Below are 27,574 nucleotides of genomic sequence, written 5' to 3'. Positions count from 1 at the left end.
CTTAACCCCGAGCTACTCCAGTGGAGCAGCTCAGTCGCCAAAAGTAGAAAACCCTGGTTCTACTTGGCATCTCAGAGGTGTGAAAACGTGTAGCTGTGAGCAGACAGTGAAGTATGGCTTAACACTGCTGTGCGTGCTCAGCAGAAGCCCGTCTTCCCTGGATAAGGAGGGGTGGTGTTGATGGGGGTGGGGGGGTGGGGGGGGGGGGGGGGGGGTTTAAAATAATCAAAACAGTCATCACTTTTAAGCTCAAATCGGATTACAGCCAGCGAAAGCACTTGAGTCTGATTTGAACGTTCGGATGAGGTCATCTAATTTAGAAAGAGTTCATTAGTCCTGTTACTGGATCACAAAGCTGCTGGAGCAGATTTTGATTACGTCGTGCTATTTCTGTCTCGACTATATTTATTTATTGGTGGGAGGTGATTAAGCACCTTTAAGTAAGCACTTTACTCGAGTATTTCCATTTTCCTATACACTCGGCTTCTACTGCGCTTCATTTCAGATGGGAATACTTTACTCGATATATGCACTCTATTGTTTTTCTTTATTTCATGTCACTGCAGAAATCTAATATTTTGGGGATCTGGGCTGTTCTGGTTTTGGTCACACTAGACAAGCAATTTCAAGATGCCACTCTGAGCCTCGGGAACTTTTGAAAATTTGCATTAGAGCCCAAGATTTGTTCGATGTCCCAACGTGCTGCGACTGCCTGTCTTAACACAGATTTTCAAATCCTCTCACTCTTACACCCTTTACATCCTCAAAGCTGCCAATGCTAAGTGTTATGCGATGGATACAACAAATAAAGATGTATGATAAAGGATCTCAAAGGAGCCATTCTGCATCATTACGAGTGTAACTTATAATCTAAAATGACTTTTACTGGAGCAGAATCCTAAGAGGAGGAATTACACTCGTGAAGACGTGTTCAGCAGAAGATCAGAGCATTTCCTCCACCGCTGTCTAATTCTGTCTCGTCTCTTACATTACATCGCTCCATATGGACACACGCCCATGTACCCTTCGCCATCCGCCCCACGTCCTGCATTATGACAATTTGGGCCGGTATTCAGCCGGTATGGCCTTAAGTGCCACCATAAATCCCCATTATCTCCAATCCAATACATCGATGTCACTAAATGATCCATAGCCCTTTCACACAGTACAACTAATACAGTCTTCAAAGCTCTTAGCCTTTCATTCTTCTCAATTACCACTCCCTTTTCCCGCACTCTCTCCTGCTCTCCGTCTCCCCTCCTCTCCCTGCTCTCTCTATCTAAATCCTCTTTCCAGATTTCTCTCTCCATTTCGTCAGCCTCCTCTCGTTTTTCTCCCCTCTCTCCTGTTGCGCTCTCCAGTCCCCTCTTCTTTTAAACTGGTCCCCCTTTGCTTCACCCCCCCCCCCAGTCTGCGCTCCCACTCAGCCGCAAAGCCGCCTCGCTCCTTCTTGTTCTGTGGTTTTCTTAATTCCCTTACTGCTCTCTCTCTCTCTCTCCTTCAGTCTCTCTCTTCCGTCAGCTCTTTACAGCTTCCATCAGTCTCTCGCTATCCTCACAGTCGCTCCGTCTATTTTTATGCACGCACACACACTCCCGCTCATTCACTCACTCTCTCTCTGTTCTCTGTTTTCTCAGCAGCCCCTCACTGTCACTTTTTTGATACAAGGCGTCTCTCTCTCACACACACACACACACACACACACACACACACACTCTCTCTCTCTCTCTCTCTACATCTGTGACGCCCTCATTCCCCTCTCTCTCTCTCCCCCTCTCACACTCTCACTCTCCATCTTTCCTTTTACTGTCAGTGAAGCTGTCAGAGAGGCAGTGGTGAGCAGCAGTCTATGGGCTCATCTTTCCAACACACACACACACACACACACACACACACACACACACACACACAGACTACAACTGCATGAATGAGAAGCTGTAATAATAGCACACTGACCCGAGGTGCTCTTCCGCTATCTAGCTGGAGATGAGCACTGTGTGACAGCCTGTGTGTGTGTGATTATCAACCGTCTATTACGGGTACTAGTGTGTAAATCAAAGTTGTGTATGTGTGTGTGTGTGTGTGTGTGTGTGTGTGTGTGTGTGTGTGTGCGCGCACGTGGTTTTGTTTTACTACATTCATGGGGTCTGACAGCTTCATGAGGATCACAGTACCGGACCCCACCACATGGAATCGACCGCAGTCGTTTGAAAGTCAGGACAGAATATCAGCGCTCTTTATAAAACCTACACAATCTGACGACAGCGGCGAGGACGCTAACAGCTCTGCTGCTGATGGGAGGAGGAGAAGCACTAGCAGCTCTCCTGCTGTTACAGCTACAAAGAAAGCCTAATCATATTCTCTCCCACCATCGCCCAATTCATTACACAGCTATTGATTAACACCGTTCTTTTGCTCCACTTTGCATCTTCTTAATTATCAGACATTACATTTACACTGTATTAGTCGTTAGTAGTTAATAAATTTCTGTATTTAGACTCAGTGGCTGTCCTGTTGTGTTCCTTTGAAGTAGAGATCCCAGATCCATCGAATCGAGAAGTCACGGCTTCTGATATCAGACTGATTGGATTCACTGTATTAAAATTAATTCCTCTTTGGAGGTGGTGCACCCCCACCACCACCACCACCCACCCCCTCCTAAACAAGTGCATTTGAATAAAAACCGAACAAAGAGCTTCATGCTACAGCTGACTGATGCTGAACGGCGTCAGGATGTCTGGGCGAGGCCTTGAATGCACCATCGTTCGCAGTGAGGTCATCTCCTTCAAATCGCTTTCTCTATTTTACTCTGTTCGTCATTTACTTTAAAGGCTCAGTTCGCCCAAATCACGAAAAGGGAAGCAATGACCCTTTCACTTTGGATGCAATTCTATCGGCAGATAAGAACGTTGACTCAGCAAAACCCTGGATTATGTTCAGTGACTGTGTTCTTTATTAACATTCAATACCAACATTTTAGAAATTGATTTTATTCTGCAATGTCCTTGCACGGCAAACGACCTGTGGTTGAAGGGGCACTCCACTGATTGTATGCATGCTGTTCAGGTCACCAGTCTCAGCCGGTGAACGCAGCTACACAATGTCTTCTGCAGCTGTGGAGTGGCTGTTTTTTCCAGACCTTTCGCAGTCTGGGCGTCAAGACAACACAAGTTTAACAGAACAAATTGAGGACTGGTGTTTCAGAGACATGGGACTTTACCACGAACTTACTTGGAACTTGACCAACACGTGGGACTAAAAGTTGGGGCCTGCGATGCTTCAATTTTGAATATTCTTTTTCAAACTTTTTTCTTGTGGCTCATCTAACTTTATGGATGTGCGATACTAATTTGCTACCACGCATTTAAGGTATGGTTAATGTGGAGAAGGACTGGAGAAGGACTGTGGTTAAAATTAAAAGAGAGCAAACACTTATTGCAGATGGTAACAGGATGCAGATGTGCTACTTGTCTGCCCCGCTTCCCTTTTCATTTTCCATCTTCCTACATAAAGGGCACATGCACTGCTCTCAGCAATGGCCCTGAATGACCCGGTGCTGCATGTAAATCACGAGGTGCAGATATGTCCAATATGAATATAATGCCTGGGCTCAGGACTGTTTCTTTAGTAGAGGTTATTCTTATGGAAACCCCACAGTTAGGTTTGTGAATAATCCAGCGACATCAAAGCATTGTTTTCTGGAGAGACGTGTTGCTGTTGATTTTTTTTTTTTTTTTTTTTTATGAAACTTTTCAATGTTGTGAGCACCACGAATACAAATCTTAAGAGTTGGATATCTCAAAACATGGCCGAATAATACCAAACCTATCTGCAAGGCTAAAATGTATCTTTTTGTCTTATGGATAAACCGACCCTTTAAACAGAAATTCAAACTCTCTAAAAAGCAACAATTCCCACACTCTTCTTCCCCTCTGTCTCCTTTTTTTTTTTTCTAGTTCAGTTGTAACAAAAAGACCAGATAATCTGTCCTCAGTCGGGCAGCGCTCCCATCCCTCCTCTTTGTAGCTTCAGTCCATTCTTTCGATTCATTTCAATCCATAATTATAGCAAACACTAATGCTGCCAAGGCATCAGGACACGAGATGGGGTTATTTTTGCATTACAAAGCCAGAGTGTAGCATTTTCACATCAATAAATCATTATCATATTATATCATCAAATTATATTAGTATAATTACTGTAGAAAAGGCCACTGCAAAGAAGTCTAAACATTGCAGTTTACAAAGAGAAGGATTTGGCAGGACATCTGTTTGGAGAGCTGTGCACGCAGACAGAGGGCGCTGTTCTCCCAGCACAAACATAGCTTTAAGCTTATATAGTTTCTGGTGAAGGCAGATGGTGGAAGGAGCGAAAGGGCGACAGAAACAACACTTCCAACATGTTTTTTTTCTGCTCGGTAAAGCAAAACAGAAAACCTCTGACTGATGAGGCAACAAGAAGCGGGTGGTGGTGGTGCTGGTGGTGGTGGTGGTGCTGGTTGTGGGGGGGGGTTTATGGGAGACATGGTTGTAATTCGGAGAAACGTTACCACTGCCAATACTACTGGTGTGAGTCAGAAGCTGCCAATCGTTTCCTTGATTTTTCAGTTTATCTGTGAGGGAAAAAAAGCCGGTTAATTTGTCCGCTCGTGTCATCCTCTCTGCGCTCCCTCTGCCGCTCCCTTTCTCTTCCCTGCTCATTTCTCCTGTTTATCTGTAACAAAAGACCAGTCAGTCTGACCTCATGCAAAGCTCTCTCTATCTCTGTTTCTGTGTTCGACCTCATCCCTTCATCCTCTCCTCCGCCCTGCCTTTTATTGTTGGATTTTGTCGTTATCCCTGGCTAGATCCGACCCACGCTATCTCTCGCTCTCTGTTGTGTCACTCTCGGTTGCAGATATGTTGCAGCTCAACGGATGACACACACACACACACACACACGCACACACACACACACACACACATACATACACGCACACACTCACACACAGATATTTGCAAGAATAAACTCTGCAGCAACACACGTACAAAACACAATAACACCAAACACGTACACATTTCCTAGATACATGCATAGGCACAAATTTAAAGGATCACGGCATGAAGAAATGATGGGAATGAAGGGCGCGCACACACACACACACACACAAACACTCTCACAGCATGTTTCGGCACTCACACACACACAGGCAGCATGCTCTCGCACTTGCGCACACACACATATGCAGGCACAGGTTTAGGGCACACAGAGAGACAGCAGGCAACGTGGCAAGGACACAATACACACACAGCATGATCACACACACATTCTCACACACACACAACAAACGCACAAAATCACTGAGGGATATGTGCACAAATTTGCGCATTTCTATAAACATACACACTTGCAAATCCCTGTACACGCTGCAGGATCACATGAACACTTAATTCCAGAGACAAACACACGCACAAAGGCCAAAACCACATCCTTGCATTCCTTCAGAATATCCTTGAAGCTGCACACACACACACACACACACACACACACACACTGTCCTACACACACACACAACCACACCCATGCACTGTCCTCACCGCACAGACAGATATAGAAAGAGTACAAGCCAGGGTACAACAACAGACACGTCAAACGTTCATTTTCTGACCCCGCAACGCAGAAAAAACACACACACACACACACACACACACACACACACATTCACAAACACACAATGAGAGTGTCCGCACACTTCCTGTATAACTCACCTTCCAGCTCCTGGTCTCCGCGGTACCAGATCAGCCTGGCAGGGGGTTTGCTGCCAGTACTGATGCAGGTCAGGGTGACTTTGCCCCCCTCCGGCACTGCATTCTCAAAGCCCGAGATCTGAGGTTTACCGGGCACACCTGAAGAGAGGTAGAGAGACATTAAGAGTTAGTGACTAAGCAAGAGAGAGAGAGAAAGAGAGAGAGAGAGAGAGGGCTGCAGGGCTCACCTTGTAGCAAGGAAAAGCAAAAAAAGCTAAATAAATAAATAAAAGGAAGGCAAATAAGACAAACAAATACTGCATATGTTTGCAAAGTTGTATTGTACTGAATTATGGGGGAAAATAAAGAACGTTAACAGCATAACTTGATACAGCAACCTCAATATCACAGTCAAGCTTGAATTTCTTTTTCGACAAATTTTTAGAGCTCTCATGGAAACCAGCTGGGCAAAAAAAAAAAAAAAAGAAGAAGAAAATGAATAATGATGCAGGCTTGCTATCATTTGCACCCAAAATTGTTCACAGTCATTGCACAGTGGCTCAAAATTCTGTAAAGCTTCTGTTAACCCTGACCCTCCACAAGCATCAAACCAGCTGTCTCCCTATCGGTGCCAATTAGGCCTTGGTGCACTACAATATTTCATATACAATATTTGCTGACCACTCGAGAGCCGTGCTAATAATGAGTGTTTAGCAAAGGCAGAAGTAGCTTGATGCCGACAGAGCGCCGCAAAACCTCTCAGGAGGGAGTGGGGTTAGATAGCTGGGTATGTGACACTAGACGGCGCTGTTTGCCCCTAATTTCCTGACACAGTGGTTCTCCAATTCTGACCAAGAAGTTTTTTGTGCTGTAACTCAACGACACCTTTACAGTGTCGACGGCAGATCAGAAACCAGTCTGAACCAGTATGAAGCCTTTCTGTAACGGTCACCTGTAACGGTTTTGGAGGGTGCTGTAAAAAAAAAAAAAAAAAAAAAAATGTTGTCATGGCAACAGTTCAACAGATTAAAAAAAAAAAGCTTTTATTTTTATTTGATTGTTTAGTTTGAAGGTCACGTTAGTAGGAAATGTAGAACTAGAGCTGCAATGACTGGTCAGTTATTCAATTACTTGATCAAAAGAAAATGAATCTGACAATCGATCGCTTACTATGTACAAGTTCTTTTTCCAAGTAAAGACACCAAATGTTTTCTGCTTCCAGCTTCTCGAATGTGAAGATTCGCTGATTCGTGCCTGATATGATAGTAAACTGAATATCTTTGGGTTTTGCAGCCTGAATTTTTTTGAATAAATATGAATACAGTAAATTACCTTGGGCTGTCTGAAATTACAACAGGATTTTTTGACAGTTCATAGACATGATTAATCAAGAAAATAATTAGCAGATTAATCTAATTGTTAGTTGCAGCCCTGTATGGAATCACTGTCAATAAGTTTTTGTAAAGATGAATTAATAAATGTTTATGGTAGTTTCACTGAATTTTATAGCGACACTGACAGAGAAACTGTATTTAATGATCTGTCTTGCCATTACCTGACCTGCTTCCTAAAATAAGGTCAGTATTGGACCCAATTACATGTGCATCCTTGGTTGCATGGAGAAAAACACTATAGTAGTCTGAATGTTCCATATACACTCATTAGCACTAACAAATGATTAGCTTTTTTTACATTGAAATTCATTTCAAATGGTCTCAATTGATTGAAAAATGCCATTAGTGCTGCATATTTTACAGGAAAGGTCCATGAGAACACACAGTAGACTCTTACTATGTCTAATCTTATCTGTATTAATACCCTGCAGAAAGGCTGGACTCATAAGTACTGTACATATCACTCCTGTGATGATTCTGAGGAAGTGAAATGCGAACCACATTTTTAGTAAGACTTGAAAACATGACACAAGATTACAGAAGCTGAATACAGAGACAAAATATATTCCCAACAGAAAAAAGATAAAAATTCTTCATCAATTTAACATTCAGAACAGTTCTTCAGGTGCGCATATTAAGTATTCCAGGATTTGCAGTGAAGCCTTAAAAGGCAGGACGGCTGCCTACTGAGAAGAAGACGGAAGAGCAATTAATTTGTTGAAATAAATAATAATGCATTATCCTTTTAAAATCAGCAGCGTGGGCTCTGCATTACCTCTGACAGCCTCAGCATCTCTGCAGCTCAAGCCAGTGTGGTAAATAGCATTGTATGACTGTTCACTCTCAGTTACTTCAGGACAGTTCAGAATGTCAAAGAAATAAATTATATTTTGCAGAGATTATTAAACAGGACTCCCGGAATTCATTAGCTAAAAGCCAAAATGGGAGATGGAATGACTCAGGCAGACTAAATGTTTTTCTTTGGGGCGTACGCTGGAGCCTTGGGTGACTGTTTGCAGAAAAAGCTGAAAGGGACAGAGGGATGACATTAGCCAAAGGTCAGAATCAAACTGCCAATTGAAACACCAGGACGCCCCTAGCCAAACCAAAATTTCATGATTCCTTCTCCTCCCTCCCGAAGGTGTTCTTCCAGATTCCCTGCGCTCACTGTCGGTTAAAATGAGAAACATTTTCGCTCTGATTACTGTTTTAACTTGGAGCACGAGTCGAAGTGAAAAAAACAAACAAAAAAAAAACAACGGAAGCAGAAGAGCCACACGTCTATTCTGCCAAATATTTAAGTATCCACTTTGCCTCCACTGCTGCGGTCGAAAGGCAAGAGAGGAGAAAATTAAACTTTTCTCTCCGTACTCCATCTGGAGCCACTGTGGGCGGCACTTTTCTCCAAGTGTTGGCGGAGTTTACTGTCATTCTGCTCTTGAAAATAATGAACATTCGGTCTGCAGTCGTACCACCTATCCCGCCATCTTCTGCTTTAATGGAGGAAAGAGGGAGTGATGGACAGAGAGATGGGGGTGAAAGAGTAGAGGCAGAGAAAGTTAGACAGAAAGTTAGAGACCAGGGCATGAGGCGCTGCCAAGAGGAAAACTGATTTTCATTCAAATTAAGGTTTTGCAACAACTTAATTTGTAAAAATGTGTTTTTCACGCCACGTTTCCAAAATAAGACGAGTAGTCAGCGAGCGAGGAAAGACAGAGGAGAGAAAATATAGATAGACAGAAAGATAAATAGATGTTAATGGAGCTCATGTTCCTTAAATGATATTGAAAGTAGCTCCTGATACTTTGCCCACCTCCCACAGTTAAGACAGACAAATGGACAGAAAGGGAAGAACCAATATAAAGTGCCATGAACTAACCAAGGTATAGATCAAAAAAATAAAAATGTGGTCAATTTTTAATGTAGCAGTATTTGATGTAGTGCACTGTGTGCGGAAGCTCTCTGGCAGTAAAGTAGCATTGAATATTAATGAGGGAATAATACTGCACGTATAGAATTGGCTGGAGAAGCCCTGTCGAGACCCTTTCCTCTACAAGGAGAATAAAAGAGAATAAAGCCATTATAAATCATTCTCTGCTTAGCTCAGGAGGGAGCGCGCAGGCACGCCACCCATTTTATTCTAACAGACACACGACCATTTAAAACTGACCATGCTCAGCGGTTATGTTTTGTGTGTGTTTACGTGTGTGTGTCAAAAACCCTCCACATGTCAAAACAAGAATAAAACACTCACGCGTGAACACCGCTCTGCCAAAACTCGATATCTTTGGCTGATTCTCCCATAGGGGTCCATGCGTTTTAGACATTTTACCATACATTTTTAATGGTTTGGCTCCCTCTCAGGGGTCATGAAATATTTATTGAACGCAGCATACAGTGTCACAGCTGTCAATTACAGCGAATAAAAAATGCCTGAATCACAATTACTGCAAATATTGGAAGAAATAGGAGGAGTGATTCTCATATTCATTTGAATTTAAAGAGATAAAGTAGACCCGCCTTCAACATGCTTCCAGTTACATAACCCCCCCCCCTTTACACAAACACACACAAACATCACATTAACATTTTAAACGCACTGCTCATGCCGTTGTCCAGGGGAAGCACATTTCATTCTTTCTGACATACTTTGCAGCACTGCCAAAACATTTGAATAAATATCAACAAAATGATTTATTCAAGGATGCTTCCACAGCTGTCGACTCACAAACCCCAAATTTTAGGGGAACAGCCCTGTGGCCCTTCAGCTACATAACAGCCGTTGTAAACACAGGCCTCCCTGCCCCGCCCTAAATATCTAAATTTTAGCATCTCCTCTTTCCACTAAATACATTTTCCAGAAACCCGACGCGGCTCGGTTTTCATCCAAGTTTAATTTGTTGGCAAATTATGATGTATTGGATAAGAAAAGCAGAGAAGAAATGGCAAAAACTAATAATAAAAAAAACCCTCCTCACTATCACAAACAAGCTTGGAGTAAAAACCAACTCTTGGCTGTATCAGAAGGTATGCAAAATTAAATGATGGAAGCCAATTTGTATGGATGCAGGTTTTTTTGTGATCAGCACAAACAATGTCTCAGTTTCATTACACAGCAATTTAAAGGTGGCACCGGATGCCCTACGAGGTTCGGCCGTAAATCTGCCCTCCACAGCGTCACAGCAATATCTGACCAGCTGTCTCTCCCACGTGTACATTAAGTCCCCATTGTGGTTGTACAGCCATTAGCTGGTACATTATATTATTGCCAAGCGCACTGCTTTGTTCTCATCTTCAAGAGAAACCATGAAATACAGCCAGCATTAGCTGACACTGAGGAACAATAACACGACCAATCAAAATCAATAGTTAAAAGACAGTTTGCGGGGGTCCAAAACCGATTAGCCCAATATCCAATCAATAAACAGGCTCACTCACTGCTGACAGGATGACCGCAATTTATAGGAGGCTGCAGGGGAAGCATCACACGTAGGTAATAACATCCATCTCACAGAAGATGAGTGGAGCCAGTTTATCTCCACACACGAGAGTTATATGAGGTCATAACCTTAGACAAAGCAAGGATCTGGATCAAACTGGATGAAGGCATCACAAGCAAGGCTGTGGAGTCATTACATCGTGGTCCACTGTACTGTTAAAAGGATAATTTTTTGGATTCATTTGGAAGTGTTTCAATTTATATTTCAATTCATCTGTGACAGAAAAACCATCTTTACTCCAAAGGGAAACAATTTTACACATGGAGGAATACAGGATCAAACCAATAGATGAGTTGCATTACGGGCAGTGCAGGATCCAGTGTTTTTGCAGGTATACCCATACTAGGCACTAAATGTCAGCATATGTCAACTTTGACTTTGACAAATGGTCTTTCCTAAGTCCTCTTACTTCATGGAAACGCAACACTTAACAGGTGGAGCAGCATTTCTGTGCTTCGTGCCAACAGGCAGCCTCTCCCAGCAAGTCACTCTTACAGCAGACAGCCACGGGGTCAAACTTCATTCTGCGCTGAGAGAGGGTAAACTCTGCAGGGTAGGTCAGGCTAACACAAAGCCACAGCGGTGCATCAAGGTGAATTTGAGCCACTTTTGGCAATTTTCAAGTTAAAGGATTCTGTAATTTGATGGGCTAACAATTTCTGTGTGCAGTCTTGAGACTGGCCGGTAGAAAAAGTGGGCATTTTTTGTGAAAATCGTTACAAACAACATGAAAGCTGGGGAGAAAATAAGAAAAGATGCCGAAAGCTTCAAGTCATCCATTTAAATTTGCCGCAATCCTACAGGTTAGGGAGACATATTAAGATAGACTGCAGCCGAGCTGATTTGTAAAGCCGTCAATCAGTCTCAAAGGAGACATGCCTGAGTGTAAACACAAGCAAGACAAGGATGCCATTCTGCTCCATTAGGGCTCAATCAGAACAAAGGTTTTAAAAAAAGAGTCTAGGAAGGAAAGAAAACTCTGAAGTGACCTTAGGATGGGCCTCACAGAGAGGGATCCTCCTTCAAGGACACACAGGAAAGAGAATATGTTCTTCTTTTCCTTAAAATCCAGAAAACCTATTTCACCCAGCTGTTCGAGACACCGGTGACTTGCACTTTTTTTTTTCTTTCTGAAAATAAACATATTCTTTACAGTTGGGTGCAAACAGTCCGGGGGTTTATTTTAAGGTCTGGACAAAGTTGCAACCCCTGTAACATCCGGATGAATGATTTTTTTTCCCCCCACACATATGCACATGTGCGACCCACCTAGCACGGTGACGGTGGCTCTGGCGGTGCGGACTGGCATGGTGAAGATGGAGCAGGTGTACTCGCCCTCGTCGGACAGCTGCACGTCAGCGATGGTGATGGAGAGCTCCGTGGAGGTGGAGCGGTGCAGCTGGATGCGGTTATCTCTGAGCGCTGAGGGAGGAAGAGGAAGAACACATCAATCATTAGAAATGTGCACATATAATCTGCTTTATGCATTATTTAAGGAGATTTAAGTCTCATGAAGTATGCTTTTTAACTTTATAACTTAAGTACTGACTAATCTATCTTTCTTTATGTACTCCATACTGTTATTATTATTATTGCAGTGGGTATCTAATTGTCATATTGGCTCTGTACTTGATGCTTGTTTTGATAAAGAAGGAAAACAGAAAGGAAAGGAAGATGATTATAGGGTCAGACAGAAGAAGAAAGTCAGAGCAAGGGAGGAGGAACCAAGGGGAAAAGATAAAGGAAAGAAAGGAGTAGTTGTTTGAAGAAAGGAGGAGAGTAGGGTGGGGTAGGCAGGAAAAAGAAAGGGAAGAACTAAAGACAAGAGGAAAAGGAAGGGATGAAGGAAAACACATGGGCAGGAATGGATGGAGAAAGATAAGGGGGTGGTAGAGTGGAGGAAAGGAAGAAGGCCGTGCAGAATGGATTAAAGAATCTGATGAAGTAAGGATGAAAAGGAGAGACAGGAGGGAGAAAAGTAGGAAAGTATAGAGATATATGATAGGTATAAAGGAACAAACGAACGGGAGGGTGTGGGGGATGAGAGGGAGAAATATGAGTGAAGGATGAATAGGGAGAAGACAGGATTCAAAGAAGGAGAGAAGTAGAGAGTGAGAAGGGTGAGAGAGGAAAAAAGTACATAAGGAGAGCAGTGAAAAGGGAGAGAGAGGAAGAAAGTGGGGGGAAAGAGGGGAAATAAAAAGGGGAGAAATGGATGAAAGGAAAGTTAAAGGAGAGAATTAGGAAAGCACAAGTTGAAGAAAGTAGGGAAAGAAAGAATGGAAAGAAAAGGAGCGGTAGTGGGAATGTGGTGAGAAAAATAAGGGAGGCGGGAACAGAGGAAGAAAGCGTGTGAAGGAGGGCGAGGAAGGATGGGGAGGGCCGAGCAAAAGAAAGTAAGAAAGATGATGTGCAGAATTTAAATCATGGGAAAGAGAAAGGTAAAATGGATAGGAGGAGGGAGGGGGAGAGAAAATGATGTAAGACAGAGAGAGGGGGTTGGGGGGAGGTGGAGAAGGAGGAGTGATGAAGATGAGGTGAGAGAGGAGGAAAAAATAGCCAAGATGTGAGCCCGAGCGAGGCAAAGAAAGACAAAGAGAGGAGTAAAGAGAGGAGACACAAATTGAGAATGAGAGACGAGAGAAAGTGCAGGCGAGAAAAAAAAAAAACCTGAGAAAAATAAAACACAGGAAGCATAAATAGCAAGGAGAATAAGGGAGAGACTGTGAGGGATGCGTGGAGAGGGACGGAAGGGGGGGGGGTGAAGAGGAGGGAGGCGGGGGGAACATAAGAGAGACATAAATGGCTTTGTCATCAATGAGAAATCCAGCCATGAAAGAGGGAGAGAGAGCGCAAGCGACCGAGATAGATGATGATGATGAAATGCTACGAAATAACCGCTCGTTTCCGTGATAGCATTGACCTCTACGGTGTTTGTGCAGCGTGATTGTCTCTCTGTCTCCCTGCATTCCTATCTGCCTGTCTATCTAGATGTCTAACAGTCTATCTCTCTGTCTCAATAAAGGCTTTCCAGCTTTGTTCTCTGGCGCCATCATGCAGAGTTGGCTCTTGGCAAATAGTGACTGAACGTACGACAATCAGAAAGAAAACAGATACCAGCAAAACACTACTGTGGTCAGGCACAGAGACTCGTCCGATTTGTTTCCAAACTCAAAGTTGTTTTAAGTTACTGTGGCACTATTTTTGTCTTATCCTCTCAAGGTCTCAACTCTGAAACACGAGGAGCTGAAGTATGAAAAGAGACAGCTATACTAGCGGCCATATTTTAGGTATTGTTAGTTGTACTACAAGTAGACGGGGGAGGCGTCTGATGGCATGACGTAACACACACGGATGGGGACTCCGTGAGGATTTGCAGTTGACTGACAGATAAAGTGGCCCCATCGAGTTCCTGCAGAAGCACTTCTCTTGGCTGTTTCATGGCAATTTTGACTATATTCTAATTGGACAGGGATGGGTGGGGTTAACAGTTACGCTCTAGTTCTGGTGTATTATTAACAATACAAACCTTGTCAGCAACTGGTTGGAAATAACAGAGACAAGAGAAGCAGCTGTTCGTCAGTCAGCTAATATGCTAGCTCTCAACGGGCAACCTCCGGGGCTGAACAATGAATGAAGAGCCAAACGCTGCAGTTCCTCGAATGGCTACAAGAGGCTGGCTCCAAAAGCGAATCAATCCCCACAGACAAAAAATGCCAAATTTAACAACAGAAATAAACATGTTTACAGCCTGGTACAAAAAATGTTTTTTGCTCTCTATAGTTAAGTTCCCCTTTGTGGCAACTGTCTGGGGGGTGAATTTTTATATAGCTCACCTGTTTTAAGTTTATGTATAATTGAGGGCGTGGGCACTTTGTGTGACAGGTGGATGAGCGTATGCTTGCCACAAACCACTGTGCAGGGAAGTCTTAGCTCTACACATGCCCCATTATGGGATTAGCCAGGAGTTAGGCGGAGTCAGGCACTGCCAAGATGGCTACGTTGGAGCAGCCCACTCTGAGCCTCAAAACCACTCTACATAAACCTATTGGTGACGCCATGGAAGCTACGTCCATCTTTCTTTACAGTCTATGGGTACTATTTGTGTGATGTTTGTTCAGTAAATTTGCTTTTAATCTATGTTTTTCCAAAAGTTTTAGTTAGTCCCACTATATCAACAGCAACACATCATCTTGACTAAACTGTACAACACCATGTTTAGCTAGCTATATAGTCTACAGGCTAATTGTAAAAGAAACTGATGCTAATGCTAACGATAGTCAGGGTGCAGTAAGACTGTCAATGAGATTAAGCTACATGGTGAGATACAGTCGTGTTAGTGAGTGTCCTATTGAATAAAATTCATACCGTAATATTTAGCTCAGAGTTCACAAGTTGCTACATATACAAATATGTCTGTGTCTCTCTGAGGTTTGTGGTTTTGTTTTGTCTCTTCTTTTCTCATTCCTAAGCATGGTGAAAAAGCAAATGCCAATTTTTCTAGTAAGTGTTCTCATTACTTGAACTGCCTAAACACCTAGCATGCTACTCGACATCACAAGTGGACAGTACAACCTGCGCAGGTTTCCATCAGTACACAGCGATAATCATGTCTCAGCACAGGAATTAACCACGTCTTTGTAGTTCTATTGAGATAACCAAGTTTGTTTGTTTGTTTGAAGCACCGTCTCACAGGCTTGAAGTGTGCTCTGCTGCACCTGCAAACACACTTATAACAGTGATGTCACAGTGCGCTGACCACAGCTCGAGCACCTTTCTACACCACTGCGACAAGTTCAGAACTTCAAACTATGAGGATCAGCAAAAAACAAGTCATTAATTCATTTTAGATGGTAAGATTGTGTGGATGGGTGAATAAATGTTGCAGTTTAATTGTATGTTATGGTTACCCTTTGTTTCCCATCTCATTGTTTATCTGCCTTTCTCAGTACTGAGCCACATCGGTGTCAGTCTCTTCATCTTTGTCTTTCTTACTGTCTCACTATTATCTCCATCTTTTCCATCTCTCTATCTGTCTATTTGCCTGTCTATCTATATTGCACTCCCCCCCCCCCCACACACACACACACACACACACACACACACACACACACACACACACACACACACACACACACACAAACCTCTGTCAGTTTTTTCTTGGTATTTTTCAGTTATTTCATCCAACACTACTTTATCTTCATGCCTTATCACTAAGCAAGGTCACTGCATCTGTCTTCATGAGCTTCCCTCTCCATGTGTGTGTGTGTGTGTGTGTGTGGGTGGGTGGGTGTGTGTGTGTGTGTGGGTGGGTGGGTGTGTGTGAGGCATATGGTCACTCACTAACACGCTCACACACACTCTCACACACACACACACACACACACACACACACACACACACACACACACACACACACACACACACACACACACACACACACACACATGCCCTCTGGACCCAACGCTCAACTATCAGTCTCTTTAATTCTCTTCCCTTCATCTCTCCTCAATCTCCCCTCTTTCCCTCTCTCTTGTTCTTCTTCGTCTTTCTCTCACCCATTTCTAATCTTTTCTGACTCCAGGCTTTTCTCTCTCCTTTTTCTTTTTTTTTTGTTCTTTCTTTCTTTTTTTTTTTTTTTTCATTAGAAACGATGTATATTGCTTGCGAGTACAGGTGTGATGGATTTTCAAAAACGATATGATATCTAGTTACGGGGGCGTATCGATCTGGAGGCCCCTGAAAATTGTACATGAGCCTCACGCTGTTTAGATGCAATGTGGGCAACATAAATAGTCTGCCGATAGGTCACACGCAGCTGTTCGGCTCTTGTTTCTGTGGTCAAAGAAAGTAATGAATTTCTTATTATTGAGATGAACTGGATTAGTGGATGAGTTGTGTATGTGTCTGTGTGTGTGGTAGGGTAAAGGAATATAGTTGCAAAGTAGAAGTCCTGTTCATTTTCTCAGAAGATGTAAGGTGACTGACATTTGGAGCACTTCCAAGGCTTGGCTGGACATGAAACTCTAAACATCTAAGCTTAAGAGTTCGCAACTTCTGACACACACACTGAAGTCTTTTTTAAAACTTTTGGAAGTTTGTGTTCTTGTCTCCTCTTCTCATTCCTTATGTGGAAAAGCAGAATATACAAATGCAGTCACCATTTCTCAGCAGGCAAAAATGTGGTGAAAATGAAACTTTCCTGGTTAAATTGGCAACACAAAAATGGGTCTCGTGGTTTAGGGGTTAAGACGCCCACAGTGAGGCACAACATTCAGTCTGAGTCCAGGTAGATACCTCTGTTACATCTCTCTGTCGTTTCCAGTTCAGAGTCAATTTTGAATGAATTCACCAACTATTGTTCATGTTCTCACTTGTAACAACGGGACATTTTGAATCTGCTACTGTGATAAAGATATTATCTCTGGGATGCTAGCTCTGTTTTGTGCCTCTGACTGGGTCCTTCTCCATAGCAACGTCAGCTGACGCTTATAGGTGTTGCTGTATTTAGAGACTTCTGTAAACCAGACAGAAATAAAACATGATTTCTCAGAGATAAAGTTGAGATAACTTAAGGTGTTTCAGAAACAGAGCGTCTTACTGCAAAGCAGTCAACAGGTCGGTGAGCCAATCAGAAGAGAGGAGGCTCTGAGCCTGTGTTCTGATTGGCTGATTGTTTTCTGGGTGATCAAATGAAAATATAACAAATTCAGGGAAACACTAAGATAAACCAAATCCAGCAAGGTTGGATGATGGGTCCAGGTGGGTGGGGCTTGGGGCATGGCTGAGATCAGTGACTGCTTTTTTGTGACATCACAGAGTTACAGAAATCCTGACGGCTGGTTCTAAGGCTAGGTTTCTGAATACAGGCTGTGTGCATTTCTCTGTGGACTGAGGCTTTGATACTTTCACAGTATTAATATAGAAGCTATACCTGCTTTATAATCAAACAACACATGGAAATATCACTTTATACAATATGGGACCTTTAACACAAAATGCCGCATTGTCTTAATTTTAATTTCGTACTTCCCAACTTGCATCTATTAGCGTTCGCTCTCACACTTTACAACCTTTAGGTGAAATGTGGTATGATACACAGACCAAAGAAAACGAGTCAATAACAAATTAAATGCATCATTAAATATTAATTTAGTGTCAGTTGCTCATAAGTACAGGCAGTTACGTGCATTAACAAGTGACTTTCATGTTTGACAGATGCATGCTGGTCCAGCAAAAGTATAAAAAAGATGGCAGAGCAGAAAACACTTGAGCCACAAATGACATGCTGTGGTTTGGTCATAGACTCTGGCACGCAGACTGGAATGACTGCATTGTCTCCAGCAGCCCTGTAGGGTTGTTAAATTATCAAGGAGACTCCTGTGATTCTTTGCTGAGGAAGATTGAGTGTAATTAATAACTCTGAACAGGTCGAAGAAATACTTCTACAAATAGCTGCTCCCTCGGCTGTGCAACCTTTGTGTGTGTGCAGGAGGGTGTAAAGGGTTTTTAAGTGATGTCAGAGGGGCTTTCAGCTAAGGAGAAGGTGCGTATGTGTGTGTTGATTACATACCGAGTACAGGATCTGCTTATCAGCTAACAAACCTTTTTCTACATCTCTGCTTGCAAATGCATCTGCATGTCTCTGTTGCTTGTGTGTGTGTGTGTGTGTGTGTGTGTGTGTGTGTGTGTGTGGTTGTGGCCAGACAGTGGGTCTTGTCTGCAGCTCAAACTTGAGACTCCATACTCCCCAAAGGTCCAACTGTTGATCTGGTCACAGGAGCTATTTTCGCCTACTTGTCATCTTCCTCCACCTCCTCCTCTTCCTCCTCCTCCCTCAATCTTTCTCATGCTCTTTCAACTTCAAACCTTCAGGAAGAGAGGAATTCTCCCACAACACATACTGAGTGCACATACATATATATTCCTTTTTCATCTGCCTCCTGCTTCCTTACGCCTTCCCAACCAAGTTTCCACTCTGCCGAGAACTCTCTCAAATTCAAATTTGCTTTATTGGAACGACAGGGGGAGAAACCTGTGTTGCTGAAGCAAAGTACATCAGTTACAGACCAATATTTTTTTTCTAACTCTATCTCACTCCCAGCTTCTCCGTCTCCTCATTTCCCTCTTTGGCTCAACCTGAATCTCAACCTCCCACCTCCTTCCGTCCATTCCTATTCCGATCCATCTGTCTATCCCTCGTCCCTGCCTTGTTCTCCTCTTTCCTCTTCTGCCCTCTCTTTCCCTCCATCACTCAGCCCTCTCTCTCATTTTGTTTTACATTCTATTACGCATTTAGCTGACACTCTCATCCAAAGAAACTGCCTCTCTTCTTCCATCTCTGTCTCTCTCTCTCTCTCTCTCTCCCACACATGTCGCCTCCATCCTCCCATCTGTTTCTGAATATTCTCTCCAGCTCCCTAATTATCCGTCCTTTCCGACAGCTGATCTGGGTTCAGTGACCGCAGGCTTCCCTTGATCATACCGTCCCCACTGATCTGAGAGCGTCAATTGATCGTGGATCACTGTGCCAACTATGAAACACTTGATAAACACACACCTCTGTCTGTTTTATCCACCTTCCCCCTCCTTCTCTCCACCTCTTTCTCCCTCTCAATCCACTTGTCTCACTTGCTCTACCTTCAGACAGAATTAAAAAATAATCATTTAGAGGCAGCAGCTGAAATGTATGCAAAATCAATGGAAGGAGGCAAACGAGAGCAAGATGAAGCAAAATTTGCCCAAGGTGGTGCAAATTGAAGCAAAGAAGCATTAGTTCCAGTTTAAACTTGAGAGAGAAATGTTCCCAACGGTGCATCAGCTTCGAGCAACATGCCAATGAAATTCTGCCATGTAGTATTTACAGCAGCGAAAAATGTCCATTGGGGATTTCTGGCAAATACTGACCGATGACACATCCTAAGAGCTAGATTACCTAGAGAAAACACTGCTCCTGCTGGCTGGCTTAGCCTGGTGCAAAAGGATTAAAAAGAAAGCACGGCAGAGTGAAATGTATCATGCTGAAGCTTAGATTCTTTTCTCATCTGTCCTCACCTTTATAAAGAAAAAAATAAATCGAGGAAGCAATTATCATAACGGCTGCCACTACATCAGCCTTCTGTTTATAGCTACTTTTAGTTGTCTGCGCGTCATCGCGTCAACTTCACTGCACAAAGGATCAGACTCATGCAAAATAAAGTGAGAATATTTTCACCTCTCTTCCTGATGTCTCTTTATGCTCTTTACTCTAAGCTACACTAACCAGGTACTGGCTGCAGCTTCATTTTCAGTGCACACACAGAGAGTCATATCAATCTTTCCATCTGCCTCAAGGCAACAACAGAAAGGTGAATAAGCATAGTTCCCAAGCTGAACTATTAGGATTTTGGAGTCGGCCGGTTTAGGGTTAAATCAAAGATTTAACTTGTAGTAGAGCTAAAGAAAAAAACGCACATATTCTTGTGTTGGACAGCGGGTAAACATCAGAAGGGAAAACTTGCACAATCCCAACTCTATTGCAGTCTTTTTATTTATAACTCTATGAATGTATGTTTTGGCACAACCTAAAGACGCCCATATGCCAAAATGTTGAGTCATTGAACTAAAAATAAAAAAGACTGCATCTGAGTCATGACTGTTTCCACCTTTTTCTGTTAAAAATTATAGTGTAGAGCCATAACAATTAAGCTAACACAGTACTAATGTATGCTTGTCTCTACTTTTATGTCTACTTTATTGATTTTTATTTTCCTTTCATTGGGAGAGAGGCAAAAGGCCAATTTCAGAATCACATGGGAGATGTTTTTCATATATTTACTTCATTAACCTCAAAAATAAATTGGGTTTTTTCAACGTTGAATCCTCTGCGCGCCTGTCTCTTTCTTCTCCTCCCGCCTTGTCTTCCTTTACACGTGATTATTTTTAAGGACACATGGAAAAATACAGAGTTCAGACGAGAAAGAGAAAACATAGAAAAAGGCTTCTTTCAAGTGCTAGATTTCAAAAGTCTCTCCTGCAGTCTTTCGGTCCTGTGATGGTTGTTGTTAATACATCCTCCAGAGAGCCTTCCCAGACACCAAGAAAACTTTGAATGATGCGATGTGGATCAATAGTTTATCAGAAAATGTCAAAAAACAACTCCCGCCCTGCATCTGGACTAGCGTCTCGCACTGTGTTGCGAGCAGTCATTGGCGCTTTGTCTCGTTCTCCGAGAGGCTGACTGGGGATCCAACCATCAATTTCGATGTTTTTTTGCATTGTGCTCGTTTCACTTAAGATTGCTTAGCGCTATAAACTTCAGAAGTGCTTAGCATGCGTTTTTAATGGAATGATTTACAAGTTAGTGGTTTTCACCACAGTTAAAATCTGCCTACTCAATATCCTCCCAGTAGGCGAGACCATTCCTGTCTACCATGGTTTGTAAATCACCAGAGCCCCATTACCTTGTTAAATTGTACTGAGGTAGATAGCATTTCTGATGTATGCTGATAAGCTTTTGTGGAAAGGAAAGAAACCACACATGACTAGTAAATAACATTATAGGTGGAGTGAGAGCAAATATCTGATTGTTTTTTTTTCTTATCTGGTGAGGAAATGTGTTTGCAAAACCTCAAATTATGAGTATTCACACTTTCCGGTTTACTTTTATTGTCTGCATACTGTGGGTCCACTTCTCTGTGTAAGCCGTGTGTCTGGCCTCATGAAGTTTAATGAAATAAACACGGCCTAAAATGTATATGCCACGGTCCTTGGACAAGAAATGAAAAGAGTGTTATGTGGCGGTCACACAAGTGGAAACAGGTGGAGTGAAGAAAGCGAAGTTGTTAAAGTGGGCAGATGCATTTGCTTTCAACGCTTGATAACCTTGGTTCAGCTCCTGAATCACACAGGAAAGTTTTTTGAGTGTTTTTTTTTTTCCCAAAATAGTTTTTTTTTTTTTTTTTTGTTCCTTTTAATCAGGAGCAACCAACCAAAACAAATACCCTTATTCATCCTCATTCCTGCGGCTGAGAGTTAATCGTTCGCTAACAAACTGAATATACAGTGCTCCATTTGTGGTACTGTCATATAATCCTTTCAGGATGGAGGAGAGTAAGTGTGTTTCAGAGTTTGTGCTCACTTTATGAGACTGTTTTTTGCGATGACGCTGGTGCGAGCATCTGATCTAAGTTGCGATGGGAAAGTAAAGTCCACTCCTGTCCACCTGGTGCGTCGTTTGCGAAGGTGTATGTAAATGATGTAACATCAGGACAAACATTTGTCACTGCAATTCTTACTGAATAACATAACAGATCTCAAGCATCCAGAGAGGTGCAGGCTCGCATTTCAAGGTTTGTTTTAATATATTTGGCTCATTTATTTGCAGCTAATTGGCTTCGAAATCTCTTCACTGAACAATAGGACATAAAGCTAAATACTGTGCAGCTCAATTTAAAATGATGATTACACTTGGAACAAAAGACTTGTTATAAAAATATTTCTGGTTACCAAAGGCGCATCGTACTGTCGGCGAGTAAAGCCTGAGAATCGTCTGTCAGGACGCTCAGGGCTTTTTTCCTGTCCTGACAAGGAAAACATCTTTGTTGGAGCAGCTTCATTAACAGTACACTGTAGACTACTGTCTGTTTTGTGCTGGTCTTTAAGAAACATTAGTTTAGTCTGTCAGAGATTGCCTGATTCACACTGTGGCCAAACTGAGCTTTAAACAACACCAATGTCACGTTGCTTTACCTTCAAGGTTTGTGACTCATTTCCACCTCTGCCAGACTAATACACAAAACAGTCGCATGCATCCCTCCCTATCTTGGAAAGGAGATAAAACACTGCTAGATGATTGGTTAGAAAGGGTCGTGCTTCTGATGTTGGGTTATTATCATGTTGTCAAGCGATAACTTAGTTTCTAATTTCACCTCCTAGCCCTCGTCTGGGGTTTACTAGTTATTCTGCCAGCTGTGCCAAAAAAAAAAAAAAAAACTCACCCCAGAGCCTGAGGTTCAGGTGAACCAAACCATTATGTCAGGTGAAACGTTAGCAGACTCTCAAACGGGGGTTTGAAAAAAACAGATTTTTGAAGACTTACTCACTCTCAAGCTGTTGCGTCTCCTAGGAAGAAATCCGGCAGTCTTAATTGATGTGCTGAATTAATACTAGTTTAAGGCTTGTTTAAGTTGTTCTGGATGAGAGCGTCCGCTAAAAGCCAAATACTTGAATGTAATGTCCTTGTTTGTTGGGCTGTCCTTGTCTTGATTTCAGTGTTTTGGTTTCCTCCGCTGCTCTTTATCTCCCTCATGTCCATCTCCCTGTCTCAGTGTCTCTCTCTGTGTCTCCTGGTAGTCTGGCATTAATGTAGGAACCCATCTGTTTTCATGCTTTCCTAGCTGTCTAATCTCTTCTATTAGCAGCACTGGGTCTCTTTTTTTCCTCCCCTCATCCATCCATCCACTCCCACGCGTTCCCTCCGGGGTAACTGTGGTTCCTTAAAAGGGTCTTAAAATAAATTATCGAGAATTAAGGAATTAAAATGTATCGAAATGTCTTGAAATGGCTACAGATCTCGGATCATTTCTTTCTCAGCCGTGGAATGACGGGTTCCTCTGCTCTAAATGTTCACAGATTAATACAGGACAGGATTAGCTGTAAAAAGAATTTCTTTTGTCACTGTATCTGCTTTAAAAAACACAACTGGGCTTTGTGTCCCTTAACAATTAATTTCCTGCTTTGCTTTATCTTTATCTAGTCAGTTTTAGTTGCAGGACTCTCATTTTGCTCTGCCCCACTGGAACCAGGCTGCTTTTCTCAGTTTTGTTCTTCAGCTTTTTAAAAAAAATAAGAAAAAATTCTGTTCACTTCCATTTAAAAAAAAAAATAAAAAAGAGCCCACACTATGTCCCTTCTGCTGTGTCTTCATCTCCCCGCATCGCCTCTCATCTGTGTAAAGCAGGGTCAAATTAAACTGATATCAATGGCTTTGGTTGCCGAGATAATGATAAAAGTCAGCTTGAGCTTTCGATCTACCACGGAGTATTGGATCGAATCAATGATTACCCCGGCAAAATCTGCATTTCATATATCACAGCTCTTTTTTTTTTACATTATTTGTGAATACGAAACCTTTCTAAATTAAATTCAAGGTCCCTTTCTCTGTATCCTCGGACTCATTCCTCTTCTCTCTATAATGTCACACCTACAACTCCGTCTGTTATTCTTAATAGGGTCACCTGTTTAGATTTAGTTTAAAGTACTTGAATTCAGAGCAACATCCATCCTTCTGTCTTCTGTTATTTATCTCATTCCTCCGTCTTCGTGGCTCTGATCTCGCCGTAGTGCATTTTCTACTCTGCAGTGAGGCAGCCGTCACTGTGAGGATTTGTCAGTCATCATTTTCTTCTTCTTCTTCTATGTCTCATCATGCTTTTTCGTCCAGTCCTTGCTCCCTCCGCTCCATACATCTTTCTCCACTCTCCAAAACTTGGTGCACGCTGTGCGGCGCTGGAACGTACCGGTGGAGGACTTGTGTGATTTTTCTCATTCCCCATCTCTTCTTCTTCTTCTCCTCTCTTCAATCAACTCTCTTATTTCTTTTCCTTTTTCCGTTCCTGTTCTAGTATATCCGTCTTTTTCTCTGTACTCCGAACTCTCATGCCTTCATGTCTTGCTGTCTTAACTCTGAAGCACACTGTCTGCGCTGTGCTGCTCGGGCCAACTGCATAGATGACTTGCTGCTCTCTTTCAATCTATCTTTTGGATCATTGAGGAATTTTCAGTCACAGTTTTTCCTCCTCCCTGCCTCACTTGATAGATCCCACCATCCTTTTTATTTTTACTTTCTTAATCTGTCTGTGCTTACTTCCTCTTTCCCTTTCTCGGCTGGACGGTTTTTTCCATGTCAACCCAAAGGAGCAGAACGTTGTCACAAAATGACTCTTTATTTTCCTATAGTCAACACTGGTCTCTTTTAACTACAATCGCAATCTTTCCTCGACTTTGAAGGCGCACGAGTCGATACTTTCATACTCACAGTAGATCGGACGACTGAGCGTAATGTGGATGGAGTCGCACCCACAGAGAATTATCAGCTCTACAGAGGCACCACAGAGCTTTTTGGTGTTTTTCAGCTCACAACCTCACTGTTTCTGCTCATAGATCTTGCTTCAAGCTGGTTTCAGCAAAAAACTAAAAAAATGTAAAAAAAAAACCCTGTGCGCTTCCTGCTGAGCACCAAATGGCAAACAGGCAAAATCAGAAACATGTTGAAGCATTTAGCAGCTAAAGAGCTGGATACAGAGACCAAAATAGAGCTAATAGGAGAGAGAATATTGGAGTTCTATTTATTGCAAACGTGTTAGCAATGACAACTTCGGAGGTGGTAAAATGTCTCGTATACTGCCTGTTGTGCTGCACCCAAAAGGAATCATCAGTTACTCCAGATTTATGTAGTTCTTTTAAACATGACCATGAGTGTTGCAGAACCTTAACCAAACAGTTTGGGGTCTAAACTTAACTAATACTTAACCGTGGTTTAGTGGCACATCAGAAAACACCAATAAATTCTAAATAAATAAATTCAGATCAAGTCAAAAATCGTCTTTTCTTTTTTTTCTCCCCCCTGTCTCTCTCTCTCTCTCTCTCTCTATCTGCTACTCTCTCCCCCATAAAACTGTTGTCTTCCGTTTACCACTCCTCTCTACGTTCTTGTCCCTTATCATCACGTTTCATCTCTCCTACATCAACCACTAACTCCCGTTCCTCCTTTATTTTTCTATCTTTCTGTTTTCAAAACACAAGATCTTAATTTCCATCTTTTTCCCTCCATCTGCTGCACTTTGAAGGGAAGATATGGGATGAATTCTGAGCTCCCATCATGCTCCTCTCCCCTCTCTGCGTTCCAAAGTACAGCATCTGCTGTGCAATGTTGGAGCACCGCAGTGGGGAGATGCTGCTCCCTCTCGCTTCTTCCTCCTAACCCCCCCCCCCCCCCCCCCCCCCCCCCCCCCCAATACTCTTCTCAATTCCTCCTAAACTTGAGGTTGGGCTTTAAGTGTCATTGCAGAGAACAGCCTTACTTTCTATCTCCCTCCTCTCGTCTGTGGTTGAGGCTCCATCTGGAGTAAAGACTTGCTGATCTCTCCATTTGTCCTTTCCCACCTCCCTCCCTCCCTCCCTCATTCTCTCTCGCCTCTCTCTGTTGTCCAAATTGTCTGTTGCAGAAAAAGTTGGCCCTCTATCCCTCTCTACTCCAGCCATTCTTAACTTCACTTCTGCTGTAAAGTGTTGTATTAGCACGCAAGGGAGTGTTTCTATCTCTCTCATCGCCCTTGTTTCTAATTCTCTAACTCTCCCATTGCTCCTTCCTTCCATCTGCACCGCTCTCTCCTCTTTTCACTCCAGCGTACCAAGTCTGTTGTGTGATGTCAGACTACTGAAAAGGAACGGACCGCAAAAAGTTGGAGCAATACATTTCAGCTCATCAGGCTCCAATTTTTCCTTTAAAATCTTTTGACTTTAGCTATCATTTTGGAGCATATCTTTTCATCACGTCAAAAAAAAAAGAACGAAAAAGAAATCTTCTTTTTATTGAAATCACGGCCTAGTAATGTCCCCGTCTTTATACTCAAACCAGCTGATGTGCGTGCTCCTTTTCACTCATGCCAATGTTTTTGAAGCACCAGTTTGAGTCAACACAGTCAAAAGTAATCATTAGTACCACAACTCATAACACATATTTATAACGTCAGTCCGTATTTATACTGTCAATTTTTTCCCCCACCACTAGCCACCCTTCTCACCTCTGTTTTCTTTCCCAAAATACAGGGTGTGTTGTGTTATGTTGTGTTGGACCACTGCACCACACAGTGGGAAGTCTCTCTTTTCAAAATGTGATTAAAAGCCAGCCTGGCTCACCTGCTAGTTAGGCCATCAAGTCGCACGAAATGGATTATTAAAAAGCGGAGGCTAGTTTTTCTTAAAAAAATATCTGCTTGAATTGGACATGTTGACGCACTTTAGGCTTTTTTTTTTTTTTTTTTTTGTCCTCTGTTTTTGTGTGTTGCACTTATTGAGCACTTTTTGGCACCACGCTTGTAATACAGTAATATGCAGATTGCTGTCCACGGCCCCATAATGTCTTTGTCTCTTAGAAAAAGCTTTTGACCTGATGTGTACAAGATAATTATCAGTGTCTTGCTCAACAAAGGAGCGGTAGAAAATATCTTTAATGAAGATGAGTCATTACATTCACGTGGAACTAACATGCATTAGCAGAAATGTTCTGCAGGAAACGTAATGCCGGCCGTGCATCTCGGATCGAGTGAATATCATGTATATCCTTGTAGGTGTAAATGCATTCAAGAAGCATTTGTGACAGACTGAATATTCCTTGAGATACTTTCCAGCCAGATGTTGAAAAGGTATAAATTAATAAATTTTTCCGAGAACCTTACATACATGCATCGTCTTTACTCCTCTTTACTGTGTCTCTGTTATGTAACTAAACTGCAAAGGAACACAAGTTATTATTTCTCTCCTGGCGTTTTTTTGGCAGTTAACAAACAGATTCAGGTATATTACCACCACACTGCGAACAGGAGCAGGGGCAAGACTGATTTGCATGTAGCCTGGGAAATCTAAGACAGATTGCAATTAGATTTGTAATGTAGTCATCAGGGATGCATATATGTGGCCAAGTGTAAACAAAAGTGCATTCAATTGCATCTGGGTTTTATATGGATATGTGACTTGAAATGACAAGTGTAAACGGGGCTGTGGGGGGTGGGGCATTGTGAATGTGTTTTGGAAGTATTTGCAAACCCGTTCAGTGCCAATGCAAAATTTTTATACTGAACATATCTGCAATGCTTTGACTATCAATGCAGTTTCCCTACACCGTCGCTCCTGGAAATGAAAGGTCTAGTCGTTACGATTCAGCAACTGAGAGCAGTTGCTTGAGGTCAGAGGA

At 42.5% G+C, this 27,574-nt stretch overlaps 1 protein-coding gene across 2 annotated transcripts in view; it reads right to left on the bottom strand.

Annotated features, from left to right (window-relative positions):
* cadm3 (cell adhesion molecule 3) overlaps positions 1 to 27,574 on the bottom strand; it is an 89,696-nt gene that overhangs the window by 24,235 nt on the left and 37,887 nt on the right. For both annotated transcript variants that reach the window (XM_056390620.1, XM_056390621.1), the window contains exons 4-5: positions 11,890 to 12,042; positions 5,748 to 5,885 (exon numbers count right to left, since the gene is read on the bottom strand). In XM_056390620.1, the coding sequence (XP_056246595.1) occupies positions 5,748 to 5,885; positions 11,890 to 12,042 (291 nt within the window). The remainder of the gene's footprint in view (positions 1 to 5,747; positions 5,886 to 11,889; positions 12,043 to 27,574) is intronic.

This window comes from Seriola aureovittata, chromosome 12 (assembly GCF_021018895.1).
Source record: "Seriola aureovittata isolate HTS-2021-v1 ecotype China chromosome 12, ASM2101889v1, whole genome shotgun sequence".
NCBI lineage: Eukaryota > Metazoa > Chordata > Actinopteri > Carangiformes > Carangidae > Seriola > Seriola aureovittata.
The sequence above is the reverse complement of the archived record's forward strand: the minus strand, read 5'-3'. Positions and strand labels throughout refer to the sequence as shown.